Source organism: Triturus cristatus, chromosome 2_1, assembly GCF_964204655.1.
Source record: "Triturus cristatus chromosome 2_1, aTriCri1.1, whole genome shotgun sequence".
In the NCBI taxonomy this organism is placed as follows: domain Eukaryota; kingdom Metazoa; phylum Chordata; class Amphibia; order Caudata; family Salamandridae; genus Triturus; species Triturus cristatus.
The window spans coordinates 995,512,805-995,528,036 of NC_140581.1; the positions used below are offsets into that span (position 1 = coordinate 995,512,805).

The 15,232-nt window shown below is 43.4% G+C and overlaps 1 protein-coding gene across 8 annotated transcripts in view; it reads left to right on the forward strand.

Moving 5' to 3' along the window:
- The window catches only part of SLC24A2 (solute carrier family 24 member 2), a 790,353-nt gene that overhangs the window by 723,216 nt on the left and 51,905 nt on the right, over window positions 1–15,232 (forward strand). For all 8 annotated transcript variants that reach the window (XM_085634455.1, XM_085634470.1, XM_085634443.1 and 5 more), the window contains one exon: window positions 3,744–3,890. In XM_085634455.1, the coding sequence (XP_085490581.1) occupies window positions 3,744–3,890 (147 nt within the window). The remainder of the gene's footprint in view (window positions 1–3,743; window positions 3,891–15,232) is intronic.

Below are 15,232 nucleotides of genomic sequence, written 5' to 3' on the forward strand. Positions count from 1 at the left end.
TGGGATAGTGAGAGGATAAGTTGCGCGTCGTCTGCGTACGATACGATGTTGAGTCCGTGTGATCTGACGTTGGGAGCGAGAGGGGCCATGTAGACATTGAACAGGGTAGGCCTGATGGATGATCCTTGGGGACTCCGCAGGGGGTTGGCGTGGGCTCCGAGATGAAAGGAGTTAGTTTGACCCGCTGCGTTGTGTTGGAAAGGAATGAGCAGATCCATTTGAGGGCTTTGCTTTGGATTCCTGCATTGTGGAGTCTGCGGGCTAGGGTATGGTGCGAGAATGTGTTGAAGGCCGCAGAGAGGTCCAGGAGGATGAGGGCCACAGTCTCACCTTTTTCGAGGAGGGAGCGGATGTCGTCAGTTGCGGCGATGAAGGCGGCCTCTGTGCTGTGTTTTTTTCTGAAGCCTGATTGGGAGGGGTCGAGGATGTTGTTCTCGTCGATGAAGGAGGTAAGTTGGCTGTTGAGAGCTTTTTCAAGGACTTTCACTGGATAGGGAAGTAGGGAGATCGGTCTGTAGTTCTTGAGGTCAGTGGGGTCCGCCGATGGTTTCTTTAGGAGAGGGTTGACCTCGGCGTGTTTCCAGTCGTCGAGGAAGGAGGCGGACTCGAAGGATCGATTGATGATTCTTTGTAGCTCGAAGGCGATGATGTCTGCGGCTCTGTGGTAGATGTGGTGGGGGCAGGGGTCTGTGGGGGCCCCTGAGTGGGTGATCCTCATGGTCTTTAGGGTGTCTTCGATGCTGAGGGCGGTCCAGCTGTCCAGCATCGGCTGTGTGGTGCTGGAAGCGGTGGGTGTGGGTTCCTCGTGGAGGTTGTTGTTGTCGAAGTTGTCGTAGATGGTCTTGATTTTGTCTGACATGTATTTTCTCATTGCACTTCCGTGCCTGAGCTGGTCACTTTATGGAATCCGATAACTCCTATGTGTGTAGCTTATGATTTAATAGCAGAGGGAGGTGGGGTTCGGGGGGAATTCTGAGCCATGTCGGTCCAAGAGATAAAGCATGACCTGAGCCATCAGCATGTAAATAATACAACACAGCCCTTTAAAAACATGGTAATGGCTTAACCAACTGTTCCACATTAGAATGTATAACTGCATTCACATCTGTTAAATAAAAATAATTTTTTAAACATGAACTTTTCCAAGAGATATCAATTTATCATGCACACTGTATATATGACAAATATGTGGAGCAACACTGTTGTCTGTTAAAGTGAGGTTTTTATATATCACGCATCCTAAACTGAATTTCTTCAAGGTGGTCTCAGACTTGACTTTCATTCAAAATGGAGGTAAAGCGATTTGTAAAGGCTCATACAAATTTGTCAGGCAGGGAATTTGGGAAGCTGGGAACTGAACTCATTTTTCATGGTTAGCCTTTGTGCTCTTTACCCATCGGATTAATATTTCGGTTTCTGACCCTTTAGCATCAAAGGAGAATGTTTTGTTCTCAATTATTTGTTGACCTTTAGTACACAATGTTCGGCAAATGCGCGCACCACATTAATTCAACCGGACTCGGTTTGTGTATAAAATAAACAACATTAAGAGTAAGGGAAAGCAGGAGACGGAAGCTACTTATATGTTCATAGCAGTACTGAATTTGAGCCGGTGGTTTCCGGTGCTCGGCACCGGCACTTATTTGTCTACACCAGCACTCATGACAGTGTGCCACATGGTGGCACTGTATGACTAATTTAAAGATACGACACCATTACAGTTATTAATTAATTCAAAATACGTTAAGAATGATTAATATCTGCCACCCAATCCATTCTTATTGCTTTCGGGGCCTTGGAATAGTCTGAATTGTCACACGTGAAGGAGTGTGATGTTAGTAGTTGTGTTGGTACAGTCATTGGCAGCGCTGGCAGGGGCAATGGGACTTGCAAGCTGCAGTGGCCTCCTGACGATGCCCGGGCACTTATTTTATTACAAATTAAGCACTGGTTTACATCAAGGCCTTCCCCTGACTTAACAAACTGTAAAGAAGAGGAAGCTTGTTTGAGCACATTTTAATCAATTCTTTTGAGTGTGTTTCACACTTCGTTCTTTTTGCTTAGTTAATTCGTGAACATGTTGTATCACTTTTTTGTCTAGCACACTATTCAAGTGCGTTTCATTTACGTTCGCTGACAACTGGTACACAGTTGCATGTTTCATTTGAGATACTGGTTCTGAGCACTAGTGATTCACATTAATACATTTGTCGCCTCATTTCGCCTCTCATTTCTTTCCAGAAATACACCCTGACGAAGGACAGGAGATTGCCCGAAATGCATTGGGGTTAATTAAGCACACGGTGGCGTTTCTCAAGCATTTTGTATCATGGATTCATACATGAAAGAAGCATATTTCATGAATCAATGAACATACTATAATTTATGTCTTGAAATAAACGACAAGTTGAAACTTTTGTTCAATATGGATTAAATTCATCCCATTTGGATTTAAGGCAGTGTGCTACGAGGGACATTTGCCAGTCAACAGCATTACACAAATGATTACACCTAGGTTTAGAGGGTGATACCTCGGCGCAAATTATGGAGACTACGGTGTGCGTTTTCCAATACCAGTTAATTTAAAGATAAGACACCATTACAGTTATTTATTAATTCAATATACGTTAAGAATGATTCATATCTGACAGCCAATCCATTCTTATTGCTTTCGGGGGGCCTTGGAATAGTCTGAATTGTCACACTTGAAGGGGTGTGGTGTTAGTAGTTGTGTTGGTACTGTCATCGGCAGGGCTGGCAGGGGCAATGGGAGGTACAAGCTGCAGAGGCCTCCTGACGATTCCCAGGCACTTATTTTATTACAAATTAAGCACTGGTGTAAATCAAGGCCTGACCCTGCCTGACTTAACAAACTGTAAAGAAGAGGTATCTTAATGACGACTGTTACGTTAACGCCCCAAAGGTCTTCCGTGAGGTCCATTTAAATTGCTGTTTAGCTTGGCTGCAGACGCACTACAGGAAGCACCTTTTTGGAATGTGGGCACCCATCTGTCCTGTGTCTATTGTGTTTTTGTCTGGTGGCCTGGATTCTTTGAGACAGCTCTATTTGGGCTTGTCTGTCCCCATGGGATGAGAGCCATTCCACAGCCTTATTCAGACTGTGTTGGCATGTGTCTTGTTTGGCCTGCCTACTTATACAAAATAGTGATCATTGGAATTGCTCTTGTGGATTGAAATGGTGGGGTGTTCTGTTAGTAAGTAAAGAGACATCATGTAGCATTGCTTTGATGCCATGCAAGGGAAATCACATAAACATATTTGCAAAAGCACAGAAAGTCTGCCATTGAGGAGAATCGCACCTTAGTGCGGAAGGGTTTATTAGATAGACAGTCATGTTTGATGCTACCAGTCAAATTCTATACGTGAGTGGTAAATCACTGGGTTGTTAGTTTAAAAAAATGATTGATTCCAATTTGTACGTTTATCACATTGATGCAGGACTTTCTGGTCTTTCCGCGCTTTGACCAATAGTTGTTGGTGTATCTTTTTAAATCTAAGCCCCAGTGTGGGTACAACCACAGGCCTTACTCTGATTTCGATGCAGCGGAGTGGTCTGTCACTGTGCTAATACCAACTGGTTGTTTGCTCATCACATGAATGCATCTAAGGTGGTCTTCTCAATTGGTATGGGTGGCATGTACCACCTATTATATACTGAATGTGCCTAATGCTCATGTTGCCCATTCCTAATTCTCTCATTCAATGTTTTTGTGGTACTGCAGTGTGCTGAGGCTGAAATGGAGAACAGTGAGGAAGACACTCCGCTGAGCCTGGCCTGGCCATCTGATGGGCGCAAGAAGGCCTTCTACCTAGCAGTGCTACCCATTATTTTCCCACTGTGGATCACCCTACCTGATGTCAGGAATCCAGTGAGTAATGCTTCGTGCATCTTCCATGCTGGAGGGACGCGTGTGTGATGAGCAAGTATAGGCTCTGATGTCATGATGGAGATAGATCTTTGGTTGAAAGAAGTTCTCTGCCGAATTTTGTTTTCTGTGATATAATTTACCTATGGAATACCAAAGGCCTCTTGCACCAAGGCTACCAAACAATTGAATTCCTCTCGGAAGGCAGCCTTTATGCTACAGAACTAAGAAATTGGACATATTGACTGGTCTATATTTGTGAAGTCAAAAATGAGTTAATAAGTAAGGGGTTGATTTAGAATTTGTTGGACATGGTAATCTGTCGCAAATGCGATGGCGCTCCCTGTCCACCAAACTATCAATCTTCCCGCATCATTTAGAGAGAGGACGGCCTGTATGCCTTCCATGGGTGGAGCCCCTAATGGCTGCATCAATGGAAAGCTTACTCCGATGGCCTGACGGAGTAGAGGCTATTGGAGCAAAGTCATCACACTGCCCGTTCTGTTTAGAGAAGACGGTGTGATATTTATTTTTCTGTCCACCACTGCCAGAAAAGCCTGGTGGTGAAGGGAAAACAATAATGATCCACACATCCTGGGAGAAGGCTCCCAGCATATGTGGGTCTTCATTTTTTTTTGTTTTTCAGAAACACACTGCCAATTTGGGAGTGTGTTTCTGAAAATTAATAGAATTAAGATGGGTGAACGGCTGTCAAAACTGACAGCAATCATCAAAAACCTTTTGTACCTTGAAGGGAACTGCCATGATAGAGGTTCATTTCAAGGTTCAGAGGTGACTGCTGGGCTGACGGTCATCTCTAAAATTGACGGATGAAGCAGGTAATGTTCTCCACCACCGTGACGGATTGTGCTCTGTCCGTCAATCTCCCAATCCATCTGAGGTATTTGTATGATGTCTACACCTATCAAGATTTAACTTCCTCTATGTCTAGTATCCGTATTCGGAAGCATGGTTCTATACCCCCGTCGTTACCACCCTAAACCCCACCTTTGGAATGCTACCCATTTAAGAAAAAGCTGTTGTAACAGCAGGAGGCATTAGAGGGGTTATGATGCACTTTACAAATAGCCATAGATAAATATGTAAATTAATAAATAAATAAATAAATAAATACATTACTCATCGACAAGAGTAGATTGGAATAAACAAAAGAATTCACACTACGGTAAGTTATTTTTAGCAACATATAATTGACTATTTACACCACTAGACATTTCAGAAAGGAAAAACATTTCTCACACACTTCTTTGGGGAAAGTGTCCAGATTGAAAACTGAAGTGCCATTTTTGACGGCACTTCTGGTGTTCAGCTATCCCAAGACTGAAAATACAGAGGCAGCTCGGTCAGCATGAGGTGAAGGGATTCTGCAGTGCATAAGTAGTAGTCATCACTGTCCACAGCAATCCATTTTCCTGCATCTTTTAAATCAATACAAGGATCCCACTGCAGGTTATTTCCTATTTCACACAGCTGTACAGCAACTGTATCTTTTGTTTTTGGTCTCAAGTGACAAGTTCAGAGTTACACTCTCGAAATGATTGATACTGAATTCCCCAAATTGAGCAGCATCGATTCACTTTGGTAGACTGTGTAGCTTGCTAAATCTGGTTGTAGCCACAAAGGAAACCTTTAATTTTGTCTTGCTGGACATATAACTGAATGCAGAATTTCAGAAAGCATATGCGGTACCTAAAATGTCAACCAGGTTGGGCTTTTATGGATCAGTTGACCTTCAGAATCTTTCCATGTTGGGTCTGGTGGTTTTTAGCAGTTGTTTGTGGAAACAATAAAGATGTTCAAATGTTTCTGACATGACATCTCATTGACTTTGTGCAGTAGCCTGTGGCATTGCCTTCAGAATGCTGATAGACACAAAATTGATGGACGGAATGCAGAACAAATCAAAACATTCACCCCAAGTCAAGAGATCTGGGTTAAATCCATCATTCTTTTGCTCACCATGCCACCCCAGTTTAGACCTGGCTATATACAAATCAGTCTTGACTCTGTGACTCATGGGAACAGTCCAGCCCGAACTGCCAAGCCAGGTCCTCCCTGGACCGGAAACAAGCATCCTAGGACCGGTTTCGGGGTTTCACCCCTCTTCAGCCAGGATAGCTAGATTCCAGTGGCACAGTGAGCCCAGGACCCACGTCTGGGCATACCAGGCGCACTTAGGGTGCGAAAGCTGAGGCAACTCAGTAAAAGAGCCTTTGTTTACCATCAAAGGAATGACCTCTCAAAATTGTTAAGCGGTTGTTAAGCAATTGCGGCCATTTAAGGGCAAGAGACATTCCTATTTTTTAGTAAAGTAAGATCTTCTCTCAAAATGTTACACAGGCTACATATTCTTTTGTGTGGGAAGTTACAGAGTCGCTCAGTTCATCTTTCCTCTGCTCTACACGACACAAAGTCATGTCTGTGTGGATGTATCCTTTCATGGGTGGGCTTGTGTGGTGTATTCCACTGCTTCTAAATGAAAGGAATCTGATTCATAGCAATAAGCTCTCGTCATTGGCCATTCAAGTTTTGCTCTGTCCATCTCCCCTCTCATCAGAAGTCAAAGTGACACCTGCACCCTCAAGCAACATGAACTGAAAAGCATTGTGAGAAGGGGTTTAAGATATGCTCGAAAACGGGAATGTCTTTGGAGCCCAGATGTAAAGATGGCAAAGGCTATATTCAATAATATCCCTGTTGCAATATTCAAATGTGGAATTCGGACCGCTTTTGACCAGGAAAACACCCACAAATTCATTTGTTTGGCATTCCCTGTAACGGGAAACCATTTTCAGTTCTGTATCTTGCCACTTGGTCTGTTCTAAATACTTTCACAGATATCCTTGCACCCCTTGTTGGCTGGATCCATAGTACTTAGATCCAATTACATCCGGACCTGGAGAATTGGGGAGAGGATATGGCCTAACAGCTAGAGCGGTCAACCTCAAACCTGGGGAACTTGGTTCGAGTTTCGGCAGGGACGCTCAACATCTTGTGATTCTGGGCAAATCACTTAATCTCCCCGTGCCTAACAAAATGAATGTGCCCGTCTGTAACGCAACTGGTGCTCATGTAAAGCGCTGTGATACCTGATACCCTTGGGTCGAGTTTGTGCTATATAAAACTCCCCCCCCCCTCAAAAAAAATACATTTGACTATTCCATCCTGCATAATTTACTCAAACTCATTGTTAACCCCTTCCACGCTCATGACGGAACCACGCCGTCATGAGTCACGGGCGGCGTGTGCTCATGACGGCGTGGTTCTGTCATGCTGCAGCCGCTCCGGCTACGCGGCACTAATTCCCCGCCTGTGCGGGCGAAGTACTGAGTGGGTGGAGTCGTGACGGAACCACACCGTCATGAGCACAGCTCGCCCGTGACTCATGACGGCATGGTTCCGTCACAAGCATGGCGGCGCCGCGCTCACCCCGATCCCCCCCAGCGCCACAGCGGAATTTGCGCCGCAGCGAAGGGGCTAATGAGTTGGTGCTCTAAACAGATTTAGATCATGTGTTTATACTACCATAGAATGAAGTAAACCAAATAAGCAACTGTCTGCCCTTCTTCTGCTGGAATTAGCACGGCATGATGTAATCTGAAGGTGCTTTAAACATGGCAGCCTGCTTGTTGGTTGCTTCTCAGGCACACTTACACCAAACGTCTGGTATCTCGTCAAGTCTTGGTATATATTCTTGGAGGACTCTGAGGTTCACTTGAAAATGTCATAGAAAAACGGTTGCTCGGTGCTCTCTTGGTTGTATTCGACCATTGACATTCACTTGGACCCAGAGCTCTCAGTAGTTCCGACAATTCACTTAAAGGCTGTGAACATTGTTATAGAATTGGTCTGCTTACATACAATGGAGTGCTGCAGTAGCCAGACTCAATCTGAGGTAACTCAATGCAGTTTGGTTGAGTCCACTTCTCCGTGTTCATTTGATGGAGTGCTTCCTGCTTCTCCATTTTTCTCCCAGGGTAAGCGGCAGAAAGCGTGACAAGATAAATGCAATACCAGTGCCTACTGTTTGCATTATACCCCTGTACTCTATTTCTGAAGATTGTAGTTAAGATCTGGGAGCTGGGGGTTCCTATTGTTGCATCAAATGCCTCAGTTCTTTGATCTTTTTTCCTTGGCAATATTGCCCCGTTGGATGCTCTCATGTTCGACATTACCAGCGCAGTTTCAGAACATGGCGGAAGCTACTATATGTTGTATTTGTATCTTGAGATGGAGGATTAAAGAGCAGGGTGTTACAGGGACGCAAACATAGCAGACAAAATTCACTATGCAAAATTCACTCAGTGCTTTAATAAATAGACTAGCTAGCCTCCCAATTCAGGCACCAAGTGAATTTTATGAGGTGATTCTAAACCTCTAGGCTGCATGTTTGGTTTTGTAACCTCTTCATGATCTTGAATTTGATCTGCGGGATATCTTGTAGGCTTTGCCTTTTACACTCCAGGCAAACATTTGTCAACTTAAAAAGGCATTCAGGGGTACCTGATCAGGTAAGTATAAATAGGAGCTTCTCAAGTTTCACTTTCTCTATTAGTTTGAAAATTAGTACCCAAAAAAGCATCTTCCCTTTCCATCCTCAAATCTTCTAATGGTAATACACACCTAGAGTGTTCCCTTTATTGAGCTTCTAGAGGAGATAGCTTTGAAAATTCTTTCCACCAAAATATTGTTTCGGTGGAATCACAGCAATTAGTAGGCTTGCTGAACAAGAGGCCTTTTGAGATTGTGACCCAAACTTCAAGTTCTTTTCAAATAAGTTGGCGAATCCTAATTTTTAAATTAGGACCTACTAAATATGATTCCCACTTTTCGCATGAATCATGAAATTGTCATTCATGGTTGTTTTTTTTTGTTTTTTTATAAATCTTTTTATTAACAAAAATCAACATATACGTACAGTACAGTAAACATAACAATCAAAATTACAGTGGAGACAATTACAATGGGATAGTTAATTGGAGATCACAGAGACATGAAATCTTCACAATCAATATTACGGGGTGGGATACAGATATTACCACAATAGACATTCCAGGGGTCCCAGATCTTAGACCATTTCCGGTGGCAGCCACGGGCAGTGTAAACCGTCTTTTCCCTAAACATACACCAGTCGAGATCTTTCTTCCAGTCTGTGATTTTGGGTGCCTGCGAAGCTCCCCAGAGCTGAGCTATGTTCCTCTTGCTGACCATGAGGCCAAGTGTGGCCCATTATTCATGGTTGTTTTAAATAATGTATGTGGGTCAGTCTGCAGTGCTTCTTTCTTTCGATGCCCTGATTTCAACTTTTAGCCAACCCTGAAAAAGAAAGCGATCTCCAACTGTAATGCTTTTTTACATACCTGAAATAGGCAATCTCAATGATAATATGGGCAATGGAGTTACAAGGGGGTACATTGATAGGCCCAGAGCAAACAGATACCAGGGAACTGAACGTTGGGAGACTCATACAAGGCTGCACTTGTACTTATCATTGTTTCTGAAGAGTCATATCATACATTGCGGTATCAATGGATTTGGGAAACATATCCTTGTTAAGGATTAGAAACACTTTTATATTATACTATACTCAAACTCTGCTAACACATCTTGAAGAAGACAGATCATTGTGAATGGAACAGAGCTTTTAATTTATGGAAATGTGAGCCACAGTCTTGTCCCATTATTTTTGTTTGATTTTTTTGGGGTCGGGGAGTGTTATGTAGCGCGAACTAGACCAGAGGGCATCAGAGCGCTTTACACGAGCACCCATTGCATTACAAACTGACACATTAATTTTTTTGTTAGGCACGTGGAGATTAAGTGATTTGCCCAGAATCACAGGATGCTGAGCGTCAATGCTGAGACTCGAACCCGGTTCGAGGTTGACCGCCCAAGCCGTTAGCCCACATCCTCTCCACTAATTAGTGAGCTCCATAAAAAGTGCTAATGTTCCCAATATTCCAAGGCTAACCATGCCTTGAAAAGCCTCAGAAGGCCTGTAGTCTCCTCCCTTAATTGGGATTTCTTTATGCAGAGAACTCTGCACTCGTGACAGATCTCTCTACAACCCTAAATGGAGTAACGCTGGTTAGGAATCATTTTGTGAATTCCCGGCAGGCCTAAGTGAGGTTAAATCCAGCTGCAGTTTCTTCGTTAGGACGAGGGGGAGGTCGCCCCCCACCCGCTGCGGCGCTAAACATGAAAAATAAAACAGCAATGAAATTATTTTATTGCCATTTTATTTTTTACTTTTAGCAGTGCAGCAGCAGGGATTAGTGGGGCGTATCCTCCTCTTCTGCTGATTGGCAGAAGAGGAGGACTGGAGAAGCAAGATGGACCCTCCAAAGTGCGTATGTCACTTAGGTTGGCTCTCTAGAGCTGGCCAAAGTGACATGCGCACTTTGCAGCTCACCACTCAGCTGTCTTACACAACTGGGTGGAGACCAAGCACAGGCCTAAAGTGCCTGAAGGAACGTCCAGCCTGGACGCTCCATCCAATCCTGGCGCTGCTCTCATGCTGGTGAGAGTAACGCCAGGATTGGTTTGTGGAACTTCCTGGACTCTGGAGTCCGCAGAGCTGACGCAGGAGAGACTGAATAGTACATTGGGCGTGCAGCAGGCAAAGTAAGTGACTTTCTTTTTTATTATTAGCCACTCGCCTTGCCTGTATGCATGCATCCACCCACCCACCACTTAGTTGCCCACCCGCCTCACCGGTGCACATACGTGCCAGCTACCCCCGGTTAAATCAATCACCTTTGTGATTTCTGCCCCTAAATGTTTGAAGGTAAATTATACAAAATAAACATTGTTTGGAATCTGCTGCATCTAAATTAATTTGCAGGTTCATGCAGATAGTAAGAGTAGCAATCCAACGACTGACTGACCTCTATATTTAAATAATTGTCAGCTGCATTAAACTCAGAGTATTTGGGGCCCTATTTGGGGGAAGAAGGAAAGCCCCTGCAGCGTACATGCTGCAGCTGCACCCTCTTTGAATGATCTCAGACTGGCCACGATCAGACCCTGAGCATTCTTCTGACCACACCATCCTGGCCTGCATCTGTGGTCCCAGCCTTTTATGGTCTTATGCATTTAGGACCTTATTTACAAGAAATTGGTGGAGGGCAGCGCTACATGGCTTCTTGCTGTGCTGCCCTATGCCAATTTGAAAAGGCAGGAATACACAGTATTTAGAAAATACAGTGCATTCCTGTCCCTTCAGCCAGCGCACAATTAGCAGCTGTGCGCCAGTGCGCAGGGGTGTCTGTGTTGTTGGCACAATTGTTTTTGTGAAAGAAGGGACACCTACCTTCCTGTACAAAAACAATCACAAGAGGCGTTTTCCTCCTTCTATGTGTGCTGCAGAATGTAGCACACATTGAAAAAGAAAAAGCTAGGAGACTCATTATGCCTGCTCTAGCGAGGCACAAGATTTTTGAGTTGCCCCAGGTTTATGTGATGTTTTACATCTGGAGCGGTGTCAAATTCCATTGGTGTTGAGTGGGACCCACAGCAACATCCATAGAGCGCCTCTTTCATGCAGAGTAAGGCAAGACAGCGACTTGCGTTGCTTTCTTGCTCTATATCTACAAGGCCATGAAAAGCCATGCATGGTGGCTTTACGTGCGCTTGTAGATATGGCTAAGCCCAGTGCGCCACCGGAATATCACAAAAAGTGATGTTCCAGCAGCGCACAGGGCTTGTAAATAAGCCCCTTAGTTTGGGACATTTGCTTCATGGTTGATTTTTATGAATGTGACAGTTGTATTCGACTAGCTGATTTGAAGGACTAAGAAATCTAGTTAACATGAGATGTAATACTTCTCCAGTGAATCAAGCTAGGTCCATATTAATGAATATTCATTCCCCTTTTGATTAAAAATGACAACTAATATTCCAGTCATCTTTTCACAGAGGCAATTTTATGGCCATTCCATACCTCAATCAGATTCACCTTCCATTTGCCCTGTGAGAAAGCCCTTCCTCTACACATCACCAAAAGTGGTTGTGAAGCATTCTCCTTCCCTCTCTGGAAGGGTAGAAGATTTTCCACAGCCCTGTGCTCGAATACATCTCCTATCATTTCCAGGGTCTGAATGGGTTGGATCGCTGTTTGGGAATGCCAACAAACTATCCTATTTGTGGGCATTCTCAATCCTTCAAGGCAAGCCACACCTAAAACCTCCCCCATTTCCCCACCTCTTTAGTGGATTTATGGCTGCAGAGTTCTCAGCACTCATGGCAGGGATCTCTCCATACCCATAAATGAGCCTCCACTTGCCAGCAATCTTTGTGAATATCTAGTAAGTGTAAAAATGAAAATTTGGTCGAAAACTTAAGTTTACAGTCAAATTTACCTTAGTGAATAGAGTGCTAGGTTATCATATTCCCTCACATTAGACAATCTAATGTAGATTATGGGGCTGATTTTGAGTTTGGCAGGCGAAGGAAAGTACGTCGGTATAGCAGAGCACTTTACCGTACCGAGGGACCTCCACCCGCCAAATTTAGAGTTGTCTACCGGCCCTGCGGACAACTCTAAATATTGGCAGGAACCACCGTCACATCGGTTTCTGTCATTGTTACAAAAGTTTGACGTACGGCTCCGTCAAACATGACGGCCACCTGTCTCACTTTTACAACGTATCCTTTGGGAGTTTGTTTTTGGAAAAAGTAAGACTAACAGCCCCCACACCATGGGAGTAGTCTTCCATGGTGCGGGGGTCATTATATTGTTTTTACTGTCCCTCACTGCCAATTTTTACCTGGTAGTGACGAACAGCGAAAGTAAAAAACATACAGCACCCTTCACTCTAAATCGGCAGGATGGTGATATATGTGAACCTCCAATGCACCATACTTCATCGGCCCGTCAGAGGAGAATGTCAGAGGTTCAGTCTCCTAACCCATGTTTGCTTTCCAGGAGTTGATTTCACAATTAAATACAAAAATAAATAAAAAACAAGTTGGGCTGGTACCATTAAAATGGATTTGCAGGTACCATATCAGGGTAAAAGGTGAGAAGAACCCCATGAGAATGGTTCTCTGATAAACAAATGGTCCTGTTTCTTTGGTGCTCCTCTGAATCTGATCACATCAGGAAGCTTGGCAGACTCATTGGGCCTAAATCACAAACTGCACTTTTGAGTAGGTTTATTACTTTTCGGTATTCACAAACTGCACTTTTGGAGTAACTTGCACTGTTGGAGTAAGTTCTGCTCTACACATGGCCAACCAAAGGTACTGCAACCACCTTCTCATGAAAAACAGTGGGTGTAAGGACTTAACATAAAACACCCTAGGAAAGCAAACTCAAAAGTGTAAGTCAGCTTTGTGAATCAGGCCCTTAACATTAAATATTATTATACTGGCATCCATTTCTGAGCTGTACAGCGATACTTAGAATTATAAGACAGGTCTAGAAAGAGGGAAAATAAAAAGGAAAACAGGGTGAATGAATCCAAATGTGAGTACTTACTTAACTGTACTTATATCAGAAGAAGCGCCATTGCATAACAACCTTGACCCAAGCTGCCATGAGTGAAAAATGAATTTCAGTCTATGCATGGATGGGACGCAGTATTATGAACATAACTGGTAAAGGGACCCCTTAATGTGTCTTGCAATCAAGAGTCGGACATGGAAATCTTGTGCTGTTATTTCGTTAAGCATAAAACAAATGATACAATTATGTGTTTACGTACAAATTAAGCTTTTTAACCCCTTCAGTGCCCGCCCCTTTCCCCGCCCTGTGCCGGCCGTTGCATTAGCGGGCGGGGTCTATGACGAGCTGGACTCGTCATGGGCACAGCGCTACCGCGGCCCATGACGAGTCCAGCTCGTCATGGGCACTGAAGAGGTTAAGCATGCTATTAGTCCTCTCCTTCACCACTGAGAAGCTTGGAGGAGTGGGAACCATTTTGTTGAACTTACTGCCTATTATAACCTGTTTTTCACTTCTAAATCTTTTGTTAATAAGAGTTTTTGATGTGTTCCAAGACATTTGTACTCAACCCTGATATGCACTAGGCTTTTAGTTGTGTTATTGATAAATTTGTTAGTATTTCACTTGTTCCACACTTTTATAATTTATTAGTACTTAGTTTTGTTTTACATAACCCAGTAGAGCTCCATTCACCACCTTCAAAGGCATGAACAGCCGAGGTAGCTCTGTGATGATTCATACCTGTAACCTCAAAGTTACACCTATTTATGCAGCAAACTTTCAGTACACTTAGGCCCTGATTAAGACATTGGCTGACATGTACTCCATCACAAACTTGACAGATATCCCATTTACCTTTTTACATGTGCCATAGGATATAATGCAAGTGTAATGAGATGGACTGGATAGTTACCAAAAGGCAATGAAAAGATTTTCTTATCAGCAGATGTTCAAAGATGCTGAGGCTCAGTATTCATGGGTCCCTGCTTTGGCTCTACACTGCCACTGGTCGTATGTGATTTCATTGAAAAAATGTTTTAATGGAATACCATTACTGATAAACCATTTCACCTACATGGTTTAATTAGAATTTGCAGGATGAATGGCCTTTACAATTTCATAGTAATCAATTCATACATGTCTTTTTTCAATATTGGTGTTTACATGCTTATCTTTTAAGGTGCAAATGCAATGGCTGCAGGTTTTACTTTTCAAAGTATTTTTGTCTGAGATATTTATTTCAGCGCTTTACTTCAGGTGGTTTTATTTTCGGTTTATATCTTTTACATTGTCAAACGGTGATATCAGAGGCTATTCATTAATTAACATCCCAGCACCCCTAAACACCAAGCATCTCAGACCATCTCACAATCCCTAAATGCCATTTATTGCTCCCCCTTAAAAAAACCCTCATCACCCCTAAACTACAGCCGTCCTTTAACCCTAAAAGCCCTTTCTGTCGCTAAACTCCACTCATCCTTGATTCCTAATAAACTCTCACTAAACCTAAACTAAACCCATCTGGAAACCCTAAAAACACTTTCTAGCTGTAAACTCTAACCCTAAACTCCACCCATCCTTGAAACCTAAATTCCTCACTACCCCTAAACACCACTAATTCTTGAAGCCTAAAAACCCCTTTCTATGTCTAAACTTCAGCCATACCTAAATTCTTAGCATCTCTCACAACTCCTAAACTCCAGCCACCCTTCCCTGACCCTCTCTAAACAATACCTATCCCTGACCACTAAAAACACTCATCACCCTTAAGCTCCAGTAAAAACTGGACCCTAAAAATCATTTCTAAACTCCACCCATCACTATAGCTGCCCACATCCCCTAAACCCAACCATGTTTTGCACATGAACTCCACTGA